This window comes from Muscardinus avellanarius (assembly GCF_963383645.1).
Source record: "Muscardinus avellanarius genome assembly, chromosome: 19".
NCBI lineage: Eukaryota > Metazoa > Chordata > Mammalia > Rodentia > Gliridae > Muscardinus > Muscardinus avellanarius.
The window spans coordinates 33776794-33804679 of NC_137805.1; the positions used below are offsets into that span (position 1 = coordinate 33776794).

Below are 27886 nucleotides of genomic sequence, written 5' to 3' on the forward strand. Positions count from 1 at the left end.
CACATCCGACCCTGCTTTCGCCACCCTGGGCCCATGCCTTGCGGTCCTGAGGCCACAGTGGCTCCAAGGCTGAGCCCTGCTAACCAGCTGCCCACTGGCTGAGGGTGGCTTTTGGCCTGGGCACAGGACACAGCTGCTGGTCTTCATCCACCCAGAGGTGCCTGGGCAGGTCCAGCTAAGGGAGCAGTGAGCCAGGGATGGAGCCTGGCCCTCCAGCCCTCCACATGCAGGAGTGGAGCCCCAGGGGTCTTGAGGTGAGCCAGGCTGCAGAGGCCGGTGGTCCCAGAAGTAGCTCCAGATTCCCCGGCCTTCTCTGCCCTCAAGACCCTCACACATTCTTGGGAGGGATTTCTATATTTCCTTTTACAAATGAAACAAGGCAGCAACAGGGCCAGGGTGGGGCCGGGAAGGTATCGGGCCTATTTACAAGGGACTTGGAGTGAGTCTGAGGTGGGGGTACAGGCGCAGGGAGGGGAGCCTGGCAGAGCCGTAATATTCCTATGTCGTTGGCAGCCCAAGTCCAACTGCCACCCAGGGGAGGGCCTGGGGTCCGCTCAGCCCCCAGAGGCCCGAGTCCCAGCAGTCCATACCAGCACCCTTGGGGCTCCTCCTCCCCGCAGGGTATGTTAAGTGGGGTGAGGCTCGCGGCTGGGGCCCTGCTCGCGGCCTGAGTCCCGGTCCTTGGCCTCTGAGGACGACGAAGAGCTGGGGCCGTGGCTGCGGCCTGACTGCCGGTAGGCGGCACTCAGCTCCTGCAGCCGCTCGGGCGTCGGCCCCCACTTGGCAAAGCCAGGGTCGTTCTGTAGGAACAGCACAGCCGTGTCGTGGACCGCCTTGTAGTGCATCTCCTCCCTGTGGGCAAAGGCAGCTGCTTAGGGCGGGCTGGCCCGGCCTGCGGTCGGGCCCCTTCCCACCTCCCCGGGCACGCACTTCTTGCAGACGTGCTGGGAGCCACTGCGGTACTCGTGCTCAAAGGCGGGCAGGACCAGCTGGTGGCGTCTGAAGTGGCTCTGCTCCATGCGGGTGAGCGCGGGCGTGGGGGGCTCCCGCCACTTGGGGATGAACACGATGAAGGACAGGGGCTCTGGCGAGCTCTCCAGCAGTTTCTGTGGAAGGAACACAGGGTGGACATCGGACCGTGCTCCCGCCTGCCCTACCCTTCGGTGGCGGCACACCCACCTCAAAGTGAGAGACCATGGCATCCATGAGCTCCTCGCAGAACGGAGGGTTGGCCTCAAAGGAGCCGCTCAGTGGGGAGAAGTCCAGGCAGGGCCTGGAGGCAGAGGTGAGATTCTAAGCCCCATCAGGATCCAGTCCCCAACCAGAAACAGTGCCACCCCCCAGGCAGCCGAGCCCAAGGGTGGTCGTGGTCAGGCCAGAGGCCGACATTTGCCCTTAGTTTGTTCTGGGACAAGTCTGAGCACATGCACTGAAGGGCTGAGAACAGAGGCCCAGGCCTAGATGTCTGTGTCCACCAGGCTGGAGGAGCTGGAGCTCCAACCCAGGGCTGTCGGTCTCTCCGCGGCTTGGCCACTTCCTCCTCCTGGACACGGCCCATGGACTCTCATCTGTGCCTGTGCTGCTGGTCTGAGGGTCCAGAGGCCTGTGTATACTCCTCACTCAGTGCCTGAAGCCAGGTGCTATTCCACACCTGAGCTCTTCCAACTGAGAAGCACAGCCAGGCCAGGAGTTTACACACCTGCCACGGGGCCAGAGGAGCTGTGCTCTCAGAGGTTAAGTGCAATGCCCAGGGCCACACAGCTCTAAGTGGAGAAGGCAAAGACTACCCAAGGCGGCTGGCTGGGACGGGCCTCGGCTCCAGAGGACCTCCCGGACGCCGGGAGGGCCCGGCAGCCTCGGCGCTCACCCGCGGGAGCCGAAGTAGCCGTCCGTGTCGGGGAAGGCGGAGCAGTACTGGCGGAAGTAGCAGTTGAGGGGCGAGGCGAAGCACTCAAAGGTGACGCCAAAGAGCCGGTGGAGAGCCTCGAAGACGTGCACAGGCAGCGATCCCTGCAGGCCGGTTCCCTCATAGAGGCCCACGCCAAACATCATCTGTAGGGCGGCAGTTAGCACCAGCTCGGCCTCCCTGCCCTCCCGGGGCCCTTCCCTGCCGCCCTCGGCCCGTACCTGGTACCGTCGGAGGAGACACCAGACCCGGGGCAGGAACCTCTCAAAGGCAGAGTCATCAACGCAGCTATAGCGGTAAAGGAGCCACTGCGGGGCAGAAGTGGAGGCTCCGGCAGTGGCCCACAGCGCGGCGGCGGCCTCCAGCCACCGGCCTCCCCCCGAGCGCTTACCAGCTTGCTGAAGTAGCTGCGGCTGACCTTGACCATCTCTCCCTTGTACCGGACGCAGACCACGCTGCTCTCCACGTGCATCTCCACGCCGGGCGCGGGCGGCGCCGACACGGCCAGCCGCACCGGGTAGCAGTACACCAGGCGGGGCTCCACCTTGGGGGCTTCCGCCTGCTCTGTGGGCAGGGAGAGCAGTGAGGGCCGCCCCGACAGCCTCGGTCCCCACCAGGTAGCAGGTGCTCTGCACCAAGGAAGGAGACTCACTGCACAGCAGTTCCCCGGCCCAGTCCAAGTAACAAGGGGGCAAAGCGCCGTTAAGGCAGAACCGCTGGGCAGACCCTGGTGGCCCGTGTGGACGCGCTCAGCTCTGACGCCGGGGATTCCTGCGTGGAGGCTCAGGCCTGCGGGTCCAGAGGCTGGGCAGGTGTGGGAGGACTGCAACTGCCTTCCCTTGATAGTTAGGGCACCTTGTCTGGGGATCCTTGAAGGCTACGTGGTTTTTCTTGACCTACCTGTGAACACTCCCATAATCCTGTGTGGTCAGGTGTCCCCCTCAGGCCGGGGAAAGCGCAGCTTGCGGAGGACAGACTAGCCCAGTCTACCTAACTCTTTACTGGCCTTCCTATCTACTTCTGCCTCCTCCTTTCTCATTACTTTTTTCCCCTGGCCAAAGCACACAGTAGGTCTGCCCTAAGCCCTGACCCTGAGACTGCCTCCCGTGTCCCTTTAGTCGGGCCTGGGACAGAGCTGATGGCTCCTCCGCAGGCTCTGCCGCCTTGCCCTACCTGGGATGTTGTTTTCCTTGAGGATGGCAAGGTGCTTCTCTCGGATCCGCTTGACATACTCCAGGGAGATGTGGTAGATCTTGCTGCAGATGCCCTCCACGGAGTCCTTGGCGGCGGCCGAGACGTGGGGGCCGCACTGCTTGCGCAGGTGTTCCAGGCGGTCCTGGAGAACACGCCTGATCAGCTGCTGCGGCGGCCAGCAGGCCTCAGCAGGCTGACAGGCAACTGCAGGGCTACTGAATTCCAGCAGTCCTCATCCCAAGACACTCTGCTACTTCCTACTGTGTCCTTTAGACAATACCTAACAGGGCAGTTTGAATATTAATTTTATTTACTCAGTATGGGGATTGAACTGGGGGGGCTCTACCACCAAGCTACATTCCCAGATCTTTTATTTATTTATTTATTTATTTATTTAATTTTTTGGTGGTACTGGGGGTGGAACCCAGAGGCTTTCTACCTCCAGGCTATACTCCCAGACCTTTTTTATATTTTATTTGGAAACAGGGTCTCACCAAGTTGCTGAAAGCCTCACTAAGTAGCTGAGGCTGGCTTCGAACCCATGCGTTTCTCCTGTCTCAGCCTCCTAAGCGCGGAGATTACAAGCGTGCGCCACCACGCCCTGCAAGATCTTTTATTTTTTAAGACAGGGTCTCACAAAGTTGCTTGGACTAGCCTCAAACTTATGATCCTCCTGTCTTAGCTGCCCAAGTAGCTGGGATGACAGGCCTGCACCACTGTATCAGGCTCAACTTGAATATTAAATGTAACCAAGCCTGGTGTGGTAGCACACGCCTGTAATCCCAGTACTTGGGAGGCTGAGACAGGAGAACTGCAGGTTCAAAGCCAGTCTCAGCAGTTCAGTGAGCCTGCTAGCAACATAGCAAGACCCTGTTTCCAAATAAAAAACAAAATAGGACTGGAGGTGTAGCTTGGAGATAGAATGCCCCTGGGTTTCAGCCCCAGCATCATAAAAATAAATACAACCAAGTCCCTGGCATACAAGAAGTCTCTGACAAACGACAGCAGCTTCTGTTGAGGTCACATTGTACTAGATCCCAAGGTGACCCCTGGAGAAACAGACACCGAGGCACGGTCCCAGCTCACAGCACTTGCAATCTGCCAGGCAAGGCGGTAACAGGGTGGGGAGCTTGGTTGGTGGAGATTTAAAAGTGAAAGCTTTTAGCTACTTGCAGGATGACTGCAGGCATTTGCAATTTTGCCGAGCCACACCTGTGACGCTGCAGTGAGCGGTGAGTGGCTCTGGCCACTGAGCACACCTGCCTCTGTCACTCTGCGTGTCAAGTACAGTAGCGTGAAGTGCGAAACCTTGCCTCTTGTGACAAATGGTCCTGAAAAGAAAGCCGACTGCTAGTGCGGCTCAAGAGGTTCAAAAAGTGACAGGTCTGGGCCAAAAAACTAAAGAGCAGGGAATTGGGTCCGATGGTAGCTTTTAATTGTAGTATAAACAGACACGAGAAAAAGCAGTTTGTCAATCTGCTTCCAGCAATCTACTTGGGAGATGGTGAACGTTCATTACATTGAAAAGGCAGCTGTGTGCGGCCAGGCGTACAGTTATATTAAGGATTTGATGGGAATGTTCTCTGGGAGAACTCAGGAGCCTAGACAAACATCTCCATATCCTGAGTCTGGGAACTGGTAAATGTCACTGTCTGCTATACTGCACAAGAACAGGCGGCCGCACACAGCGGGCTGGCTTCCCGGAGGAGGTGGCCATGGGGCCTTCCGACCGCCTCGCCCCAGGGCCCACTCACCATGTAGTCCTCCTTGGAGGCCGAGTGGTCCTTCCGAAGCCAGCTGAAGGTGTCTTCCACATTCCACTTGACTACCTTCCTGCTGTTGGGGGATGCACTCCTGCTGGCCAAGGGCGGGGAAAGGGCTCGGCTGGGTGCGGGGCCTGGCTGTTCAAATGTCTGCCCCCCACTGCACTGGCATTTGGGGCATCAGCCCCTAGGCTTACATCGCAGCCCCACGTGGGCATGAGCCAAGAGGCCCAAGACCTCCCGCTCTGATCATGGACCTGTTTCACGTGGGGCAGAGACTGCAAACCTGGACTCGATGAGCCGCCTGGCCGCCTCTGCGTATTTAAATAGCAGGCGCTTGGCTTCCTCCCGGAACTTGATTCGCGATAACCTGGGGTAGAAGGTGGCGGAGTTAGAGCTCTCCTAAACATGACGACAGAAACCAAGCAGTCCAGCTGTGGGGCTGTACCTGATGGGAATGTCATTCATGATTTCACGAAACATGGAAGGTGACACCACAGGTTCACAGTTGCTTGGCAGCAGGGGGTCAGACCCTTTGTCCACCACCTTGCGCTCCAGCATCCAGCGGTTGAAAGACTCCCGGGGAGGCTCAATGCCTGCAGGAAGGAGGGCAATGAGGGTCTGGACAGGGCCTGGCACCCAGGAGGCACCAGACTGGGCAGTAAACAAGCATGGTCCTTGTTATTTCCAAAGGTTTTTTGTTTTAACTGGAGTCTGAACCCAAAAGCATTCTACCTATCAGCTACACCCCCAATCCTACTTTATTTTCTTATTTGGACACAGGGTCTCATTAGGTTATTAAGGGTCTGGTAGCTGGCCTTGAACCTATGCTAATCCTGTCTCAGCCTCCCAAGGACTGGGATTACAGGTGTGTGCTATAGTGCCAACCTTCAGCAGCTTGTTTTATAGCTACATTTCCCCAATTGCTAGCTTATTATAAAGAGTTAGCCAAGCTGGGTGTGGTGGCACACGCTTATAATCCCAGCATTTGGGAGGCTAAAACAGAAGGACTGAGGTTCACGGACAGCCTAAGCTACTACTTAGGCCCTGTGCAACTCAGTGAGACCCTGTTTCAAAATAAGGAATAAAAAATCGAGTTGGGGGTGTAGCTGAGAGGTAGAATGCCCCTGGGTTCCTTCCATCCCCAGTATCTATCTATCTATCTATCTCTCTCTCTCTCTCTCTCTCTCTCTCTCTCTCTCTCTCTCTCTCACACACACACACACACACACACACACACACACACACACACACACACACACAGAGTTAGCCAGGCCAGGCATGTTAGCAACATGGCTGTAATCCCAGTATTTGAGAGGCTAATAAAAGAGGATCTCGGGTTTGAGGCCAGCCTCAGCAGCTTAGTAAGACTTTCAAAAAGGGTGAGGGGCTAGGTACAGCCCAGAGACAGAATGCCCCTGGGGTCAATATTCAATATCAAAAAAAAAAGTGTTACTAAGTGTTACTATACGGTAAGAAAAGGGAAGAAAGGGGTCTGTAATTCAGCAGCCAAGAATTACATACTAATTACAAAAATGAAAAGCCGGGCGTGGTGGCACATGCTTGTAATCCCCGCGCTTGGGAGGCTGAGACAGGAGAATCACTCAGGTTCGAAGCCAGCCTCAGCTCCTTAGTGAGGCTCTCAGCAACTTAGTGAGACCTGTTTCCAAATAAATTATAAAATAGGGCTGGGGATGTAGCCTGGAGGTAGAAAAGCCCCTGGGTTCCAGTACCACCTAAATAAACAAATAAATAAATATAAAAATGAAAGGCTACAGCCAGGAGTGGTGGCGCACACTCGCAATCCCAAGCTTCGGGAGGCTGAGACTGGAGGATCAGTTTGAGGACAGCCTCGGCTACTGAGTGAGGCCTCTACAACTCAGTGAGACCCTGCTTCAAAATAAAAAAGGGCTGGGGGTGTAGCTGAGAGGTAGAATGCCCCTGGGCTCTATTCCCACTACCGCAAAGGAAAAAAAGCTACAGTTCACTGAGCACTTCTGCGTTCCACTTACTCTTTTTTAAATTTGTGTTTATTTTTGTCTTGTTCATCTGAATGTGCTGTGGCGGATAGGTACTCTTGTTTCTGCACTCTTACAGATAGGTGAGGAGCACTGACAGTGCCCGGCAAGTAGTCCCCTCCCGCCAACCCTTACCTAAGCACTGTTCCTGTCCCCGTCTGACAGATGGGCAAGCCCAAGTGAGGGTTAAGTGATGAGCCGGAACCACGAAGCCAGCGTCAGTGGAGCCAGGACTCCACCGGCCGGCCCACTCCAGGGCGCATGCTCTGAGCCCCGGCCCTTCACTACCCCCAACCCACCCTGGAGGCCCCGCTCCTGCTAAGGGACCGAACCGGGAGTTACCCTCGCGCTGCTGGCACAGCTCCCGGTAGTGCTGCCGGAGCTTCAGGATGAGCTGCGAGCGGAGCAGCTCCACCTCGGGGTGCGGGGGCAGTACCTCCGAAGGCCCCCGGTGCTTGATGACGGCATTGGTCTGGATGTCCAGGTCCCAGTACACCCTTGGGGCACAGACAGAAACATGAAGACACCGCTGCTGCACCGCTCCCCGCAGTCCTGGGCGGGCTGGCCTGCCCATCAGCAGGGACTCACTTGGTGGGTCGGAGGAGAGCTGCCTGCTGTTTATCTTCAGGGGATGCACCCCAAATCTTCAGCGTTGGGGTTCCTGGGATGCTGGGGGAACTGGGCACTGACGGGCCTGTTGGTGTCACAGGAATCTCAATCTAGAGCAAGAGTCACAGAGGCATCATGTCGGGAGACGCGGACCCGGCTCCAACACTGCGGCCACTGAGTGCGTGCCTGGCCCCTCCTGGCCAGCCAGCTGCTGCCTGGCGGAGCTGGCACGCCACAGTGCGTCCCGACAGCCCGGACACTCACCTTGGGCTTCTTCACACCATTGCCGCTTGGCTGCTCTTCCGAGAGCTGCCGCTTTCGGGGCTTGTTCTCAGGCGGGGGGGTTTCCACCAAACTTGAGTCTTGGGGCAGTGGGGTTGCATTCAGCCCCAAAGGGTCCGACTGGTGGAGGGAGACCAGCAGAGTTGCAACCAGAGCCACCGGCTTAGGAGCCCGGTCTCCAGAACCCTCGTGCCCTCCCGCCCCTGTTCCTACTCCTTAGAGAAGAACACAGAGGGCTGGGATGAAGACGGAGGACGCGGGCTCTGCGCAGGCCTGCTACCTGCAACTGTGTGGCCTCGGGCGGGCTGCTCCCCTTCCTAATTCCCTCAGCTCACAAGTGGCCATGTGAGGCCCTCCCTCACTACTGAAGGCCGTACATGAATCAGTGAGTATGGCTTGCTTAGCAGGGTCTATGGCACGAGATTGGTGCTCAGCACATGTCGACTTACTTTCCTTAAGAAGGAAAGTAAAGGAGAAAGGGAAAACTCCAGAAACGCCTATTTTCAACCAGGCAAAGCCCTGTGCATGGACTTCCTTTAGTAACAACAAAAGTATATGTGACCGAGCACAGCGGCACACACCTATAACGCCAGTACTTGGGAGGCTGAGACAGGAGGATCGCAGGTTCAAAACCAGCCTCAGCAACAGAGCAAGACGCTCAGCAACCTAGCTGACCCTGTTTCAAGTATAAAAAAAAGGGCTGGGGGTGTAGCTCGGAGGTAGAGTGCCCCTGGGTTCAATCCTCAGTACCACAAAAAAAAAAAAAAAGTAGCAGTGAGCAGCGTGGCCCTAAAGTCACCGCAAGGTGCAAATTCTGCTCTGCCCACTCTGGCTGTGCCGCCTTAGGGCACTTATTTCCCCTCTCTGAACCGCCATGTGAAGGCGACACCTGCTTAATCAAACCCAGTGTAGGCCGCCATGGCTGAGGAAACCCAAAGCCCGTGTTCCCACCAGACAGTCCGTGCCTGCATCCTCCGTCACGCTGACAACCAAGTCCCTAGAAGCCCCTCCTCCCCTCTCCCTCCCTTTCAAACACTGTCATCTTCAGCCGGCAGGGCGCATGCTGTGGGAAGCGCGTCTGTCCTGCTCAGCCCCAGCTCACCGGGCCCCCAGCGCGTGGCAGAACCTCACCCTGCTAGCCTGCGGTGCCACCTGTGCACTCGGCCGTCTCCCCTGCTTTGAGTTTAGGCTCCACCAGGGCGGGGCCTGTGCCTGTCTCACTTGACACTGTACTGGCAGGTGCCAGCACGCAGCCTGGCACGCACGGCTGCATGGGAGCATCTGGAAGGCCCCGTGCCCCTGGCCGCTCTGAGACCCCGGCCCTCGCTGGCACTCACAATCACATCGTGCTGGCCCAGCACGGGCATCTCCCACAGGGACTGGTTGGTGAAGCGGTTGAAGTAGTAGGGGCGGTTCTCCCTGCGGCTCCAGCACTTCTCCCAGCCTGCGTGCACCAGCTCCTCTGCAAACAAGCCGGAAGCCGGCCAGAGTCAGGGGCGCTCCGGGAGACCCCGACTTCCCACGCACCCCGCCACTGTCCCCTGCCAGTACCTGGGAGGTCCTGTACCAGGCGGACTGGCTTTGGAGAACAGGGCTGGCTCTGACTGGAGGTGCCTGGGGAGCGGCTCAGCAGGGACGCTTCCTCCCGGGGGCTGCCGTGATTCTCATTGGCCATCTCAGCACCCACGCGGGACCTGCCACACAGAGGACCAAAGAGTGTCAGCTCTACCCCGCCCACCAACTGCACCCAAGGGCCCACGTGACCACTGCAGACATGGAGAAACCCAACCCAGTCCTGTCCTGGAGGGCCAGCACGGTGCCCCGAGAGCCCAGGATCTAAGCTGCAGTTCCCTCAACTGTAGCTCTTTCTGCCTAAAATACCCTTACCCCAATTCTCCGCCTGGCTTTCCCTGGAGCTCACATCCTCCAGAAACCTTCCTTGGCTGCCCCTGCTCCCCAGGCTAGGTGGCCGGAGCCCCTCCTCAGTGCCACGAACACGGGCACTGCAGCACTCAGATGCCTTGACCAAGCAAAGGGTTTGTCCCCTATTAAGACTGTGGGTATTTCCAGGAATAGGAATTCAGTGTGCTGCGCCTCTCCAGAGCTCAGCATGGTACCTGGACCCAGAAGAAGCTCTAGTAATTCTGCAGATAGTTACAAAGCACTAGGAGTGGCAAACCAGACAGAACAGGGTCTGCCCTTGAGAAGCTATTCCTACAAAAAATGGTAACTCCTTCTCTTGGGGAAAGAGAGGACTTTCCTGTTCCCGTCCAATAAATTGAAAATGGAACTAAGCACAGCAGGGGCGGGGCAGGCGGTCTAATTGGCCGCCTCATTTCACACTGCACGGTGGGATGTCATCTGTTGCTAAAAGGACGAGTGTAACTGGAGGGCTGAGCCCTTCAAAATCGCCAGGTGAAATTTTAGGTCCAGCAAGGAGGCCAGCTCCTTCAGACCAGTACTCCCTACCCCCACCCAAAGCACAGGGCACGTTTGAGCCTCTAGGGCCAAAGTGCTCCGGCCTGGGGCTGTCAGACCCCTCGAGGGCAACTGAGTCAGGCGGTGAAGGGCTTTTCAGTATCTCACAACACCCGCAGAAGTCAAGCGGTGACCCACAATAAGACCACAGAGGCAGACTTGAACGTTAATTATCTTTGCAAGCTGACACTTTACCAACTAGTTGTGGCCACACTGATTAGCTCATGCTGACCAGGGGCTCTGGTTGGCTGTTGACAACATCATAGGAACCACCGGGACATTGATTTTATTATACACTCAGTCAGAGACGTCTTTGTTAATTTGGAAAGGGAGAAGTGAATGCTTCCTTTATCAGTACAGTTTGGCAGGTAAAAATGCAGGGGCAACAGGACACATACACAATGAAAAAGGGCCTTTATAACACAAAGGTTTGAGACTGTTCCTTGGGGGCTGAGCCCATAGCTGGAGGCTGAATAGGTCCCCCTTTCTCTCACCCTCTGGGGTCTGCTATGTTAGCATAGAGGGTTCTCTTCTCCAGTCGGATTGACCCACGTCACAGGGTATCACGAGGCAGGGAGGCGGCCTGCAGGAGGCTCAGCACAGGCGGGTGGGCTGGTCAGCACTGGAGTGGACAGAGGCCCAGGGGGTGCCACGCATCAGCAGCTGGAGAGCAAATACAAGGAAAGAGTCACTGATCTGTGAGATGCTACAGGCAGAGACAAGAGACAGGTCACAGTGCGCGCTGAGAGCCCCAGGCCAGGGCAGGTGGGAGACACGCCCAACCAGAATTTTTATTTTCTGGTACTGGAGATTGAACCCAGGGGCATTCTACCACTGAGCTATAACCCCAGCCCTATTTTTATTTTGAAACAAGGTTTAGTAGGTTGCTAAGTCTCACTACTTGCTGAGGCTGTCCTTGAACCTGTGATCCTCCTGTCTCAGCCTCCTAAGTGTTGGGATTATAGGTGTAAGCCCCCATGCCAGGCTCAGAATTGAATTAACAGTTAATTATTTGCGATGAGGTCTCTCCCTGTTGTAAGCTGTCTCTGAACTTCTGGGCTCAAGCAATGCTTTGCCACAGGGGATCTGGAGATTCAGGGAATGAAAGGCATTTCTCAAGCCTTCCAACCAATAGTTCACTTCCTAGGCTTTCAACCTATATGGTTGGGCAGAGTCCCTGATCAGAACCCAAACTTGGCTTTATGCTCTAATATCATCATCCTCAATTTTTTCCCCCTTGTACTGTTGGATATTTGAAGTCAGAGCCTCCAGTGGGCTTCCTGGGCTCAAGCAATCCTCCGATCTCAGCCTCCTGAGTGACTGGGAAGAGGCCCAACTACTGTGCCAAAAGTTTCTTTCTTTCTTTTTTTTTTTTAGTGGTGGTGCTACTGACTGGGGATTGAACTCAGGGCATTCTACTTCTAAGCTATACTCCCCAGCCCTATTTTTTATTTTTATTTTGAAAGAGGGTCTGGCTAGGTTGGTGAGAATCTCGCTACATGGTGAGTCTATCCTCAAACCTGATTCTCCTGATTCAACCTACCAAGTACTGGGATTACAAGCATGTGCCATAAAACCTGGCGTGTGTGTGTGTGTGTGTGTGTGTGTGTGTGTGTGTGTGTGTGTGTGTGTGTTACTGGGGATTGAACCCAGGGGTGTCTGACCTCTGAGATATCCCCCCTGGCTGCAAACTTGTGATCCTCCTTCCTTCCAAGTACTGGGATTATAAGCATGCACCACCATGCCTGACTTGTGCCCAATTTTTATTTTATTTTATTTTATTTATTTATTTATTTTGCGGGTCTGAGGATGGAACCCAGGGGCATTCGACCTCTGAGCTACACCCCCTGCCCTATTTTTTATTCTTGATTTTGAAACCGGGTCTCACTGAGTTGCAGAGGACCTCACTAAGTAGCTGAGGCTGTCCGCGAACCGCAATCCTCCAGGTTCCAGCCTCCCAAATGCTGGGATTACAAGCGTGCGCCACCACGCCCAGCAGTGTCCAATTTTTAATAAACTTTAAACCAAGGGCCCACATTTTCATTTTGCAAAATGGGCCCCACAAATTGTGTAGCCAGCCCTGGCAACCAAAGTATCCTTAGACCAGAGAAAAGTGAATCAATATACACATCATATAGATCTGGGGACACTATCCCAGGCCACCCAGAGTAGAAGACACACTTCTCTGAATAATGCCTTGAACTAAATAAAAATATGCAAATGCACTAAATGGGTTTGTGACCAAACACATCTTGGTCACCTTTATTGAAAAAGACATACATTTTTTGGTACTGAGGATTGAACCAAGGGGCAGTCCATCTCTGAGCTACATCTCTGGCTGTCTTTATTTTGAAAGGGGGTCTCACTTTGCTGAGGCTGACCTTGAACCTGAAATCCTCTTGTCTCAGCCTCCCAAGGATTAGGATTACAGGCCTGTGTCACCATGCCCGGCTGTTGAAAACATTTTTTCCAAAGAATTTCTTGTGGCACTGGTACACCGGGCAGACACATTTAGGAGAAGAGACACAAGATGCAGAGGCTTAACGTGAGGCCAAATGAGGACACTGCAGCACCTCCCAAACTGGCTGTGCCCCGGACCATCTGGAGGCTTGTTAAAAAAAACTCACTCCATACCTCACTCCAAATTTTAAGAGCCAGAAATGGGAAAAAGGAGGTACAAAAGAAGGTGTAATGTTTAAACACACTTCAAAAGCAGGACAGGGAGGCTGTATGACTAATCTTTTCACTTTACACCATTCTAAAGCTTTAGGAAATTTAACTTGGTAAAGACTGGGGGTGTGGCTCAGAGGTACAGCAGGCTAGAGGCTCTGGGTTGAGGGTCTGGGTTGTCACAGGACAGGGATTAAGCCCAGGAGCATTCTACCTCCAGGTCTCACTCTCATCCGTTTTTTTTTTTTTTCTTCTTTTGAAAAAGGGTCTCAAGCCCGATGGCTTGATGAGGCTGTAAAAGAAGGATCGCCGTTTAAGGCCAGCCTCAGCTACTTAGTGGGGCCCTTTGCAGCTCAGTGAGACCCTGTTTCAAAATAAAGAATAAAAAATCGGGCTGGGGGTGTAGCTCGGAGGAAGAATGCCCCTGGGTTCCATCCCCGGTAAAGAAAGAAAAAAGGAAAGAAGGAAATAAAGAACGGAAAGGGATCTCTTAGCCAGACTTGGGTGGTGCACGCTTCTAATCCCAGTACTTGGGAGGCTGAGACAGGAAGATCACGGGTTTGAGACCAGTCTCAGTAAATTAGTCCTTGTTTCCAAATTAAAAAATCGGTCCGGGAGTGTAGCTAGGAGATAAAATGCCCCTGAGCTCAATCCCGGTACCACAAAAAAAGAAAAAAAAAAATTTTCTGAGTTGCTGAGTCTGTCCTCGAACCTGCGATCCTTTTGTCCCAGTCTCCCAATTACTGGAATTAAAGGTGTGCGTCACCACGCCCGGCTTATAAAGAAAAAATTTAAATTAAAAAATTCTTTGCAGCCCGGCGTGGTGGCACACGCTTGTAATCCCAGGATTCAGGAAGCTGAGACTGAAAGATCACGGTTCCGCCTCAGCTACTTAGGCCCTTCGCAACTTAGACTGTTTCAAATGAAAAATAAAAAAATTCGGCAGGGGATGTAGCTCAGAGGTCCAATGCCCCTGGATTCCATCTCCAGATCTGCAAAAGAAAAAAAAAAAAAAGCCCCCCCCCCAAAAAAAAAAAATTAGTTGCGCGATTTGGGCGCAAAGCTCTGTGGCCCCAGGACCAGCTCCGGGGGTGGTGAGACCACGTTCCAGAACCTTCTGCGGCTTCCCGGCTTATAACCCGGAACCGCTCAACCTCTGTGGGCGAAGCCTGGTAAACGTATTGCACATTCTCAGCGCGAGAAGACAGCTCGGGTCCAGATAACGATTCTACTTAGCCCGAGGCTACCCGACCCCCACGCCTACCGCAGGTCAGGAGGCGTAACGCGGCCTAGAGAGAAACAACTGCATCTGCGCAGCCCCAGGAACCCACCAAAAGAAGAGCCCGCTTCGGCGATTGGACGGGGGAGGGGCGGGAGCATCGCGGCAGCGTACCAATCAGAACTCCCCGGTCCCGGAGGGCGGAGCCACGGGCTCGCGGACAGCGCAGGCGCGGGGGCGCGCCCCGGCGCGCGCGCCTCCCTTCCCCTCCCCCGCTACGGCGGGGGCGGGCTGTTGGGCGCGCGCGCGCCGGCCCCTCTCCGGGCTCCGCCCCCCGCCCCGCCGCGCGCTCCCGCCCCCGGGCTGAGGCGACTCAGAGTCGGAGCCCGACACAAAGGCGGCGGCGGCGGCAGCAGCGGAGGGGCCCCGGAGGCCGCTCCGCCCGCGCGCCCGGGCCCATCTCCCGCACCCCGGCCGCCGGCCCGGCCGCTGGCCCGCAGCCTAAGATGGCGGCGGCGAAGCAGCCCGGGCGAGCGCAGCCCGGAGCGGAGGGCGCCGGAGGGGCCGGCGCGGCCCGGCTGCGGACTCCCGGGCCCCGGCGCGGCCCGCCGCGGGACCGCGGCTTCCCGGGGCTCTTACCTGCCCGCAGCGGACTCGAGGGGACGCGGCCGCACGCTCTGCTCGACCGCCCGTTTCGCCGCCTCCGCCTCGCCCTCCCCAGCGCCGCCGCCGCCATCTTGTGTCCCGGGCCGGGACGCCGCGCCGCGCATGCGCCGGTGCCGCCTCCGAGGGCCCTCGCCGCGGCCGCGCCGCCATCTTGAGTGTGGCGGCCGGCGGGGCCTCCGACTCGCCTCCGAGCCCCCCCTCCTCCCGGCCTCGGCAGCCGTCCCGGCGGCTCCGGGGGACCGGCCTGCTGCCCTGGGCTGTTCGCCGAGGAGACGGCACACTCGCAAGCACGCCCTGCCTCAGTTTCCCCCCGGGGCACCGGCGCAGGGCTCGGCGGGCCTGGCTGGGCGCCGAGGGGGTCGGCGCGGCTCGCAGCCACCTGGGGGCTCGGTGGCGTGGCCCCTCGGCCCTGCAGCCTCCCGGCCGCCGCCTGCCCTCGCTGGGCCTCGCAAGGGGCCAGAATGGTGGTCTGCAGCCCTGCCCCTACGTCGGGGCTCCCTGCAGCGCAGTCCTCTTGCCTGAGCACGTTGGGAGTGCTCTCGAGCAGAAAGCACTTTTTTTTTTTTTAAACCGGGGGTGGAACCTGGGGCTTTCTACCCCTGGGCTATACTCCCAGACCTATTTTATATTTATTTGGAAACTGTCTCACTAAGTTGCTGAGAGCCTCACCAAGTAGCTGAGGCTGGCTTTGAGCCTGTGCGATCCTCCTGTCTCAGCCTCCCAAGCGTGGGGATTACCAGCGTGCAGCCACCACGCCCGGCTTCAGAAAGCACTTTTAATCCAGCTGGGGCAGGGGGTGTGCGCGAAAAGAAACATGGCTTTCGGCCTGGCTGGAGAAGAGGTCCAGGCTGACCGCGCTGGAGGGGCTCGCCAGCGCTGCCAGCTGTGGCCCTTGCAGCTCGGAAGCCTTTGAGAGGCTGGAGGGTTGCTCAGCGGTAGAGCGTTGGCCCTGGGTTTCAAGCCCGGCACCCGGAAAACGATCAGAAACGAAACAGCTACAAAAGTTTGACTTAAAAAGAGAATGGCAGTTGCTAGGTGTCGCTGGCCTGACTCGGGGCGGAGGCCTAGGTAGAAGCTCCACCCACCCCTGGCCTGGAAGCCGAAATGACGGGAGGCCCGAGCTGTGGCCACCTGCTGTTGGAGTGGGGCGGGCGGAGTGAGAGGCTGTCAAAACAGTTCGGTAGAGCCAGGCGTGGTGGCGCACGCTTGTAATCCCAGCATTTGGGAGGCTGAGACTGGAGGATCTTGATTCGCAGACAGCCTCAGCTACTTAGGCCCTTTGCAACTCAGTGAGACCCTGTTTCAAAAATAAAAAAAAGTTGGGCTGGAGCTGTCTCTTAAAAGATAGAATGCCCCTGGGTTCAATCCCCAATACAGAAAAAAAAAAAAAAAAAAAACTCTGTAGAAGTCAGGCTTAATGCCCAGCATTCAGAAGGCTGAAACAGGAGGATTGCATATTCTCTGCCAGCCTCAGCTGCTTATGCCCTCGGCAACTTAAACCTGTTTCAAAATAAAGAATATCCGGGCATGGTGGCCCAAGCTTATAATCCCTGCAATTGGGAGGCAGAGACAGGATGATCGCGGAGGTTCAAAGCCAGTCTCGCAGGCTTAAGAGACCCTGTTTCCAAATAAAAATATAAAATAGGTCTGTGAGTGTAGCCCAGAGGTAGAAGGGTTTCATCCCCAGTACCACCACCAATAATAATAATAATAGGGTTGGGGGTGTAGCTCGAAGGCAGAATGACCCTGGGTTCCAGCCCCAGTACCACCAAAAAAAAAAAAAAAAAAAAAAAAAAAAAAAAGCAGCGTAGTATAAATAGTAACCAAGAACCACGGACCTCATCAGTCTGGTTTCAGATCCCTGTTCCTCCACCCAAGATGTGTGACCTTGAAGCTTAGAGGTCACCCTAAACTTTCCCTTCCTCGATGGAAGGTAATAAATTCTTTAGTCAGGTGCGTCAGCTCCTGTGCCTGGTGTGTCAAAAGTGCTTAGCATTAGCCGGGCGTGGTGGTGCACGCTTCCCAGTACTTAGGAAGCTGACACTACTGGGAAGCTGACACGGAGATCACAAAGAAGAGTGCTTAGCATTAGCTGTAATGAGCTCGCAGCTTTATGAGGACGGCTCTGGGTGGATGGGAGTCTGCTCTCTTTACCTTAGAGGGGAGATGGGGAGCAAGCCAGATATTTGAGCCCGACCTCAGATCTAGCAGATTGGCAGAGACACATGCCGCTTTGCCCAGGGCAGGCTTAGTTTATCCCTGTTGTTCTGGCATAATTATTAATACTGCTTTCTTTACAACAGATTAAACAAGTGACTTAGACCCACAAAGTGCCCACTTTACAAGCTCCTCATGTAATAAGCGCTATTTTTTGTGTTTATTTTTGTGGTGCTGGGATTGAACTCCAGCATTCTACCTCCGAGCTACACCCCCAGCCCTGTTTTATTTTTTTATTTTGAAACAAGTTCTCAATAGGTTGATGAGAGTCTCCCTGCCTTGCTGAGACTGTCCTCAAACCTGCAATCCTCCTGTCTCAACCTACCAGGTACTGAAATTTTGCACCACGCCTGGCTTCTGAAATAGGAGGATTGAAATTCTGAGGCCAGTGCATGGTAACTTAGCAAAACTGATTCAAAGATAGAAAATAAAGGGCTGAGGGTATAGCTAAGAAGCAGAATGTCCGAGTTCAATCCCAAGTACCACACACAAAAACATAGTTCACATGAGCCGGGTATGCTGGGGTACCTGTCGTCCCAGCTTCTGAGGAAGCCGAGGTTAAGGCAGGAGGATCACTTGAATCCAGCACTTTTTGACACCTGGTCAACCTGTGAGAAGATTTCTAAAAAAAATGCACATATGCACAATATACAAAACATAAATGTAAACACGTATGGTGGCATACACCCATAATCCCAGGATTCGGGAGGCTGAGACAGGAAAATCACAGGTTCAAAGACAGCCTCAGCAACCTATGAGACCTGTTTCAATTAAAAAAAAATTAGGACTGAGGGTCTACTCAGAGAACGCTCCTGGGTTCAATCCCAAGTACTACAAATAAATATAAAAAAGTGCAAAGTTGCCGGGCGTGGTGGCGCAAGCTTGTAATCCCCGCTCTTGGGAGGTGGAGACAGGAGGATCGTGCTGGTTCGGAGCCAGCCGCGCTGGCTTAAGAGACCCTGTTTCCAAATAAAAAATATTTTTAAGGCCCGCATCGGAGCCTGCCGTGAGGCAAGGCCGGTACTGGGGCCTCCGAGGCCAGGATAAGAGCCTGCTGAGGGGTTAGGCCGGTGCTGGGGCCAGCGAGGCCGGCATCGGAGCCTGCCTTGATGCATGACCAGTGCTGGGGCCTCCAAATCCGGGATTGGAGCCTGCCAAGGGGTTAGGCCGGTGCTGGGGCCAGCAAGGCCGGCATCGGAGCCTGCCTTGAGGCAAGGCCGGTACTGGGGCCTCTGAGGCCAGGATAAGAGCCTGCCGAGGGGTTAGGCCGGTGCTGGGGCCAGTGAAGCTGGCATCGGAGCCTGCCATCAGGCAAGGCCGGTACTGGGGCCTCGAGGCCAGGATAAGAGCCTGCCGAGGGGTTAGGCCGGTGCTGGGGCCAACGAGGCCGGCAGCGGAGCCTGCCGTGAGGCATGACCAGTGCTGGGGCCTCCGAGGCCGGGATCGGAGCATGCCGAGGGGTTAGGCCGGTGCTGGGGCCAGCGAGGCCGGCATCGGAGCCTGCCTTGAGGCAAGGCCGGTACTGGGGCCTCTGAGGCCAGGATAAGAGCCTGCCGAGGGGTTAGGCCGGTGCTGGGGCCAGCGAGGCCGGCATCGGAGCCTGCCCTGAGGCATTACCAGTGTTGGTGTCTCCGAGGCCGGGATCGGAGTCTGCCGAGGGGTTAGGCCGGTGCTGGGGCCAGTGAGGCCAGCATCGGAGCCTGCCTTGAGGCAAGGCCGGTACTGGGGCCTCCAAATCCGTGATCGGAGCCTGCCAAGGGGTTAGGCCGGTGCTGGGGCCAGCGAGGCCGGCATCGGAGCCTGCCTTGAGGCAAGGCCGGTACTGGGGCCTCTGAGGCCAGGATAAGAGCCTGCCGAGGGGTTAGGCCGGTGCTGGGGCCAGTGAGGCCGGCATCGGTGCCTGCCTTGAGGCATGACCAGTGCTGGGGCCTCCGAGGCCGGGATCGGAGCCTGCCGAGGGGTTAGGCTGGTGCTGGGGCCAACGAGGCCCGCATTGGAGCCTGCCATGAGGCTAGGCCGGTGCTGGGGCCTCCGAGGCTGAGATTGGAATCCTGCCAAGGGGTTAGACCGGTGCACGGGCCAATGGCCAGCATCGGAGCCTGGCGTGAGGCAAGTTCACTCCTGCGGCCTCCAAGTTCAGGACCAAAGCCAGCTTAGGGGTTAGATCGGTTCAGGGGCCAGCGAGATCAGAACTGGGGCCTCCCATGAGGCAAGGCCGCTGCTTGAGCCAGCGAGGTCTGGATCAGTCCACTGAGTAGCCAGGCCACTACTGGGACCATCAAGAGTGGGATTGGTACTTGCAACGCAGCATGCACAGAGAAATATCACAGAAAATATAAATCAGACACTTCTCTTAATCAGCAATAACTAGGAGGAAAAGGGCAACAGGAAGAGGTTGAGCTATAGAAAGGGCCCTATAGTGAAGCAACTAATGTGACCAATCAGAGGGTATGTAATACTGGAGGACAGAGCCTCTTTAAAACGCAGGAGGTACATAAACAAATGTATCAAAGTAAATCACCAAAGAAGTGTGGGATGGAGGGAGGGGGAGGGAATGGGATGGGGGCTGGAGGAGGGCTAATTGGATGACGTGTGCTGGTATATCCTCTCAAGTCTTGTACTCCAATGTGATTGATATATGACTACAATGCACCAATTTAAAAAATAAATTAATTAAAAAATATATATATTTTTTTTTAAAAAAAATACGTCTGGGAGTGTAGCCGGGAGGTAGAAGGGCTTCCAGGAACCCCAGTACCAAAAAAAAAAAAAAAGTGTAAAGTTGCCGGGCGTGGTGGCGCACGCTTGTAATCCCTGCGCTTGGGAGGCTGAGAGACAGGAGGATTGCACAGGTTCGAAGGCAGCCTCAGCTACTGAGGCTTTCAGCAACTTAGTGAGACCTGTTTCCAAATAAAATATATAAAAAAGGAGTATAGCCCAGAGGTAGAAAGCCTCTGGGTTCCACGCCCAGTACCACCAAAAAAAAGTGTAAAGTTAGCCGGGCATGGTGGTGCACACTGTAATCTCAGTACTTAGGGAGGTTGAAATAGGATTGCAGTTTGCACCCGCCTCAGCTATTTAGTGAGGTCCCCCACAACCTAGTGAGACACTGTTTCAAAACAAAGAATAAAAAATAGGGCTGGGGTGTAGCTTGGAGGTAGAATGCGCCTGGGTTCCATCCCCAGTGCCACACACACACACACACACACACACACACACACACACACACACAGAGTGCAGAGCTTAATAATTGCTCACAGTGGCACTAAGGCTAGCATCACTCAGGCCAGGATACCAAGCAATCAACAGAAGCACCTAGGGAGTTGCTCTTCTGGCTACGTCTGTGATCGTCACTTCCGGGCTTTCACTGCCTGCCGCCCGAGCACATGTCCCTGGACACTGTGGTTTTGCCTGTTCCTTGAACTTCACGTAAAGGAATCATACAGTATTACTGCGTGCCCGCCTCCTCTTGCTGAACCACACACTTGCGAGACTCGCCTATGCTGTTCCGTGGCGCTATCGAGAGTTCACTTCATTGCTGCGATATGTCTGATACATCTTCCTCTGTGCGTGTATTTGATTCTGAGGGATATCGGGCGCCTCCCACCTCCAGACCCCTTCCCCTCCAAACTGGCCCACTGGCCCTCCAGCTGCACGGCTCCCCTGGGCCTCCTCACCCTGCAGCCACGACGCCTCTGCAAGTCTTCTGCAAGCCACCTTGGCCTTAAAACGCTTGAGTATCTCTCTATTGGCTGCCGGAGAAAGTCCCAAACCTTTAGTGTGTGTGTGTGTGTGTGTGTGTGTGTGTGTGTGTGTGTGTGTGTGTGTGTGTTTTACCGGGGATTGAACCTGACACTATTCTACCTTTGAGCTATACAACCCAGCCCTTTTTATTTATTTATTTATTTATTTATTTATTTATTTATTTATTTATTTTGTGGTACTGGGGTTCCTGGAAGCCCTTCTACCTCTGGGCTACACTCCCAGACCTATTTTATATATTTTTTGAGACAGGGTCTCTTAAGCCAGCCCGGCTGGCTTCGAACCAGCGCGATCCTCCTGTCTCCACCTCCCAAGCGCGGGGATTACAAGCGTGCGCCACCACGCCCAGCGACTTTTTATTTATTTTTAATGGCATAACCCTTGGATGACCATTTCTGGATAGAAACTGGAGGATTCTTTTCACAAGTGCAGGAAGGGACAAAAAATAAAAATTAAGTGAAAGCAGGGCGTGGTGGCGCACACTTTTAATCCCTGCATTTGGGAGGCTGAGATAGGAGGATCCCGGTTTTCAGACAAGCTCGGCTACTTAGTGAGGCCCTTTGCCACTTAGTGAGATCTGTTTCAAAATAAAAAATTTAAAAAAAAATAGGGCTGGAGGTGTAGATCAGAGGTAGAATGCCCCTGGGTTCCATCCCCAGTACTGAAGAAAAAAAAAGTGGAAGAGGGAAAACCCCTTAGAAACCAAGATGGGTAGTGGTAGTTGGTTTATTTTTTTATTTTATTTTATTTTATTTTTTGCAGGTCTGGAGGTGGAACCCAGGGGCATTTGACCTCCAAACTACATCTTCTGCCCTATTTTTTTATTCTTTATTTTGAAACAGGGTCTCACTGAGTTGCAGAGGGCCTCACTAAGTAGCTGAGGCTGTCCGCGAACCACAATCCTCCTCCGATCTCCCAAATGCTAGGATTACAAGCATGCGCCACCACGCCCGGCTTGTTTTTTATCTTCTTATTTACTTTTTGGTGGTGCTGGGGATTGAACCCAGAGGCATTCTCCCTCCAAGCCGTACCCCCTGTCCCATTGTGTATGTGTGTGATTATATGTCCTGAGGATGAAACCCAGGGATATTCCACCCTCATTTTATTCTTTTATTTTGAATCAGGGTCTCGCTAAGTTGCAGAGGGGCTCACTAAGTTGCTGAGGCTGTCCTTGAACTGTGATCTTCCTGTCTCAGCCTCCCAAATGCTGGAATTACGAGCGTGCCCCACCATGACCAGCTTCTTTATATTTTTTTGTAATACTGGGGATGGAACCCAGGGGCATTCTACCTCCAAGCTATACCCCCAGCCATATTTTTTATTCTTTATTTTGAAACAGGGTCTCACTGGGTTGCAAAGGGCCTCACTGAGTAGCTAAGGCTGTCCTCGAACCATGATCCTCCCGTCTTAATCTCCCAAATGCTGGGATTACAAGCGTGGGCAACCATGCGCAGCTAAACTGTCTCTTCTTGATCTGGTTCCAATTATGTTTTTTTTTTCTTTTCTTTATGGTATTGGGGATTGATCCCAGAGGCATTCTACCTCTGAGCTATACCTCCAGCCCTTTTTATTGTATTTAATTAATTAATTATTTATTTATTTTGCGGGTCTAGGGATGGAACCTAAGGGCATTCGACCTCCGAGCTACACCCCCTGCCCTTTATTTATTTTTTTGTGTGTATGGTACTGGGGTTCCTGGAAGCCGTTCTACCTCCGGCTACACTCCCAGACCTATTTTATACTTTTTTATTTGGAAACAGGGTCTCTTAAGCCAGTGTGGCTGGCTTCAAACCTGCGCGATCCTCCTGTCTCCGCCTCCCAAGTGTGGGGATTACAAGTGTGTGCCACCACGCCCGGCACTCTGCAATTTTGTGAAACCCTGTTTCAGAATAAAAAATAAAAATAGGGCTAAGGGTGTAGCCCAGAGGTAGAATATCTCTGAGTTCAGTTATAAGTACCAAAATAATAATAATAATAAAAGAGCCAGGCATGGTGGCACACACTTGTAATCCCAGCATTTGGAAGGCTGAGACCCAGAGGATCATGGTTCGCGGACAGCCTCAACTACTTAGTGAGGCCCTCTACAACTCAGTGAGACCTGGTTTCAAAATAAAGAAAAAATAGGGCAGGGGGTGTAGCTCAGAGGTCGAATGCCCCTGGGTTCCATCCCCAGACCCGCAAAAATAAATAAATAAATAAATAAATAAATAAATAATAAATAAGGAAAGAAAGAAAGAAAGAAAGAAAGAAAGAAAGAAAGAAAGAAAGAAAGAAAAAAGAAACAAGAGTCTCCCTAAGCTCCTGAGGGCCTTGCTAAGTTGCTGAGGCTGGCCTTCAACCCGCAGTCCTCCAGTCCCTGACTCCCAAGTACTGGGATTACAGGCAGATGCCACCACACCAGGCTCCCAGTTATCTTGAGCGACCTGTAACTTCCCTAAATGTACAGCCTCTCCCTTGACGTGGGGCCTTTGCACGTGCCGTGTGCTCTCACCCCTCTTTGCTTCATTGAGCCTTCACGTGTTAGCCTAGCTGTCACCTCCACCAGGCAGCCCTCCCTGCCTGCCCTCCCACCCCAGGCTGGGTCCTGGTCCCTCTGCCTCCCCACAGGGGCCTGTGCCCACCATGTTTGCCCAGATTCTCTGTCCATTAGACTGTGGGCTACTTAAGGTGGGGCTGGGGCTTGCTCACGCCCGTGTGCCCCACGCCCGGCACTGCTACTGACTCTTCATCTTTGCTGACCGTAGACAGGCCTTCGTGGGCTGAGGTCTGAGTGACTTTTTCGGGTTTCCCTGTTTCTATTCCAGGCTTTGGTTTCTGCGGCAGGAACACCAAGGAGGTGGCCTTTGGGAGGCCAAGAAAAGCATGAACCGCCTGCTCTGGAGGAGTCTCTGCCAGCAGCCTGGAGCCCTTTACCCCTGGGTGGGGACGACAGCCGGGTATGGCCCACACTGTAATCCCGGTCCTTGGGAGGCTGAGGCAAGAGGATCGCAGCTTCACAGCCAGGCTCAGCTACTTAGGCTCTCCAGAACTTAGACACCCTGGTTCAAAATAAAGAATAAAAAATAGGCTGGGGGTATAGCTCAGGGGTAGAATGCTGCCCCTGGGGTTCCATCCCCAGTTCTGAAAAAAAAAAAAAAAGATGAAGATGCCTTGTTTAACAAAGACCTTGGGATTCTCAAGTACTGCACCAACTTTTTATTTTTATTTTATTTTTTATTTGTTGGGGGCACTAGGAATTGAAACAAGGGGGTATTCTACCTCTAAGCTACACCCCCGCCCTATTTAATTTTTATTTTGAAAGTGTCTTGCAAAGTTAATAAGAGTCTGTTTGCTAAGGCTGTCCTCAAAACTGCAATCCTCCTGTCTCAGCCTCCTCAAGTACTAGGATTACAGGTGTGCACCACCACGCCCAGCTTCAGTGCTTGGTATAATGCATTCCTCCTCCTCCTCCTCCTCTTCCTCTTCCTCCTCCTCCTCCTCCTCCTCCTCCTCCTCCTCCTCCTCCTTTCATTGGTGGGATGGAACTGAGGACCACACACCTGCTTAACAAGTGACTGACTCCCAGCTCCTTTTTCCATATTAAAACCTTAAAAATGTTGGAGCTGGGCGTGGTGGTGTATGCCTGTAATCCCAGTACTTGGAAGGCTGAGACAGAAGGATCACAGGTTTAATTTTTTTTTTTTTTTTTTTTTTTTTTGTGGTACTGGGGTGGAACCCAGAGGCTTTCTACCTCCGGGCTATACTCCCAGACCCATTTTGTATTTAATTTGGAAACAGGGTCTCACTAAGTTGCTTAGAGCCTCACTAAGTAGCTGAGGCTGGCTTAGAACCTGCGCGATCCTCCTGTCTCAGCCTCCCAAGCGCGGGGATTACAAGCGTGCGCCACCACGCCTGGCTAAGATCACAGGTTTAAGGCCAGCCTCAAGCCATGGTGGTGTACTTGGGAGGCTGAGACAGGAAACTCTGTTCAGCTAGGAGCTGATAGGGAAGCCCAGTCTCAACTCAGGACAAAACCTGCCCAGCGACACGTTAAAGCAGAAACATAAATATACTAGCTCTAGGAGAAATAATATTGAATGGTCCCCACACAAAGAAATAAATATTAAGGCGATAGAGATGATAATTAGCTAGGTGTGATAGCGCACGCTTGTAATCTCAGCATTTGGGAGGCTGAAACAGGAGGAGGATCGTGGTTCACAGACAGCCTCAGCTACCACTGAGTGAGGCCCTTTGCAACTCAGTGAAACCCTGTTTCAAAATAGAGAATAAAAAATAGGGCTGGGGTGTACCTTGGAGGTCTCTCTTTTTTCTTTTGGTACTGGGGATGGAACCGAGAGACATTCTACCTCTGAGCTACACTCCCAGCCCTATTTTTTTCTTTTTTTCTTTTTTTCTTTTTTTTTTTGTGGGTTTGGGGATGGATCCCAGGGGCATTTGACCTTCAAACTACATCTCCTGCCCTATTTTTTTTTTATTCTTTATTTTGAAACAGGGTCTCACTAAGTTGCAGAGAGCCTCACTAAGTAGCTGAGGCTGTCTGCAAACCATGATCCTCCAGTCTCAGCCTCCCGAATGCTGGGATTACACCATGCCCAGCCCCAGCCCTATTTTTATTCTTTATTTTGAAACAGGGTCTCACTAGTTTGCAGAGGGCATTACTGAGTAGCTGAGGCTGTCCTTGAACTGTGATCCTCCTGTATCAGCCTCCCAAGTACTGGGATTACAAGCGTGCGCCACCATGCCTGGCTTCCTATATTATTTTTATTTGAAAACAGGGTCTTGCTAGGATTGTAAGCGCGCACCACCACACCCGTCTTAAATTTTTTAATTTATATCTATTTATTTATTTTTATTTTATATTTTTATTATTTTTATTTTATTTTATTATTATTTTGCAGGTCTGGGGATGGAACCCAAGGGCATTCAACCTCCAAGCTACATCTCCTGCCCTATTTTTTTTTTATTCTTTATTTTGAAACAGGGTCCCACTGACTTGCAGAGGGCCTCACTAAGTAGCTGAGGCTGTTCATGAACCGTGATCCCGAATGCTGGGATTACAAGCATGCGCCACCATGCCCGGCTAAAAAAAAAATTTTTTTTTAAATGCATAGTAAGAGCCAGATGTAGTGGCACATGCTTGTAATCCCAGTACTTGAGAGGCTCAGACAGGAGGATCGCACAGGTTCGAAGCCAGCCTCAGCTACTTAGTGAGGCTCTTAGCAACTTAGTGAGACCCTGCTTCCAAATAAAATAGAAAATAGGTCTGGGAGTGTAGCCCAAAGGTAGAAACCCTCTGATTTCCACCCCCAGCACCACTATATATATATATATATATATATATATATATATATATATATATGAATGATAGCCGGGCGTGGTGGCGCACGCTTGTAATCCCCACGCTTGGGAGGCAGAGACAGGAGGATCACGCAGGTTCGAAGCCAGCCGCGCTGGCTTAAGAGACCTTGTTTCCAAATTAAAAAATACAAAATGTACCAGTATTGGGAATGGCCTAGGAAGATTTGAGAAAGCTCTGATTATTAATAGATATATTTCAGAAATAATTGTGTCAAAATGGCAGACCTGGAGAGAGAAAGGCTTGGCTTGGGTCAGGAAGCAAACAGCTATTGGAACTTCGATTGACTTAGCTGAAAGTCATTAGCAAGTCATAGGAGAGGAGGACTAGGACTCTCTCTGTCTAAAGACAGATCTGCATGATTAGATAAGCTAGCTAGGATGGGAGGAGGGGTCGACCTTCGTGAAAGGAGACACCTCGCCACACGTTGCTGGGGGAGGAACCTTACAGGAACGTTCACTACGTCAGAATTACGTGAACAAGATGGAGGTCATGGGTATAAAAAGTCGGTCCACCTGCTGTGTCTTTGGGTGGTGAATTGGCTCGGACCACCCCCCGTGCCATTCTGGCATGGGGCTGTAACTATCTTCTGTATTTCTATCTTTTTAATAAACTTCTTTAAATCTTCAGCAAGTGTCCAAGCTATGTATACTTATCCTTAGCTCAGGACAAGAACCCGCGGTTTTACTGTTTTTGCCCCTGTGTTTTGGGTTTTTTGTGTTTTGAGGGAAATTTTGTCTGGAACCCTAGCAGGGGTCCTCGGGGACAGTTTCCCCCAAACCATAACATTCCCACACCGTAACCATATTTCACCGTAACACAAAATCAGTCTGGGAGTGTAGCCCAGAGGTAGAAGGGCTTCCAGGAACCCCAGTACCATAAAAAAAAAAAGAATAAAAATATGGCTGGGAGCCGGGCGTGGTGGCACACGCTTGTAATCCCAGCACTTGGGAGGCTGAGACAGGAGGATTGCACAGGTTCAAAGCCAGCCTCAGCTACTGAGCGAGGCTCTCAGCAACTTAGTGAGACCCTGTTTCCAAATAAAACATAAAATAGGTCTGAGAGTCTAGCCCAGTGGTAGGAAAGCCCTTGGGTTCCACCTTCAGTACCACACACACACACACACACACACACACACACACACTATATATATATAGTAGAATGCCCCTGTGTTCCATCCCAAGCACAGAAAGAAAGAAAGAAAGAAAGAAAGAAAGAAAGAAAGAAAGAAAGAAAGAAAGAAAGAAAATAGGACTGGGGCTGTAACTGGGAAGTAGAATGCCCCTGGGCTCAATCTCCAGCACCGCAACAAACAAACAAACAAACAAACAGAGTTGGGCATGGTGGCCCATGCTTGTAATCTCAGTACTTAGGAGGCTGAGACAGGGGAGGATCGCAGGTTTGAGGTCAGCCTTGGCAATTTAGCGAGGACCCCTGCAACTTAGTGAGGCCCTGCTTTCAAATAAGCAAGTCTGGGGATATAGTCTGGAAGCAGAATGCCTGTGGGTTCAATTCCCAACACCACACACACACACACACACACACACACACACACACACACACACACCCCATAGTAGCTCAAGTGGTCATATTTTTTAAGTCCCTTGTTCTCTTCCACTTATAGCAAGAGCTGCAGAGCCAGCCATTCCATCCTGAGGTCCCGCTGCTGGAGAAGGGAGGCTCAGCAGGAGGCCTGCAGGCTGGGCTCCAGCGGCTCAAGAACCCTCTTCTGTAGTTTACGCTGAG

The 27886-nt window shown here is 53.2% G+C and overlaps 1 protein-coding gene across 1 annotated transcript; it reads right to left on the reverse strand.

The window, feature by feature from the left end:
* Positions 1 to 626: 626 nt before the first annotated feature.
* On the reverse strand, positions 627 to 9471 carry PCIF1 (phosphorylated CTD interacting factor 1; the record flags this gene model as incomplete). The annotated part of the gene is made up of 15 exons (XM_080716729.1): positions 9324 to 9471; positions 9110 to 9234; positions 7755 to 7892; positions 7470 to 7600; positions 7224 to 7378; positions 5312 to 5459; positions 5150 to 5233; positions 4855 to 4954; positions 3080 to 3242; positions 2298 to 2470; positions 2128 to 2214; positions 1868 to 2052; positions 1180 to 1273; positions 931 to 1106; positions 627 to 852 (listed from the first exon to the last, which is right to left on the reverse strand). Exons 1-15 carry the CDS (start codon positions 9445 to 9447, stop codon positions 627 to 629), a joined length of 2109 nt encoding a protein of 702 aa, XP_080572855.1. The 5' UTR covers positions 9448 to 9471.
* Between the last annotated feature and the right edge of the window lie 18415 nt (positions 9472 to 27886).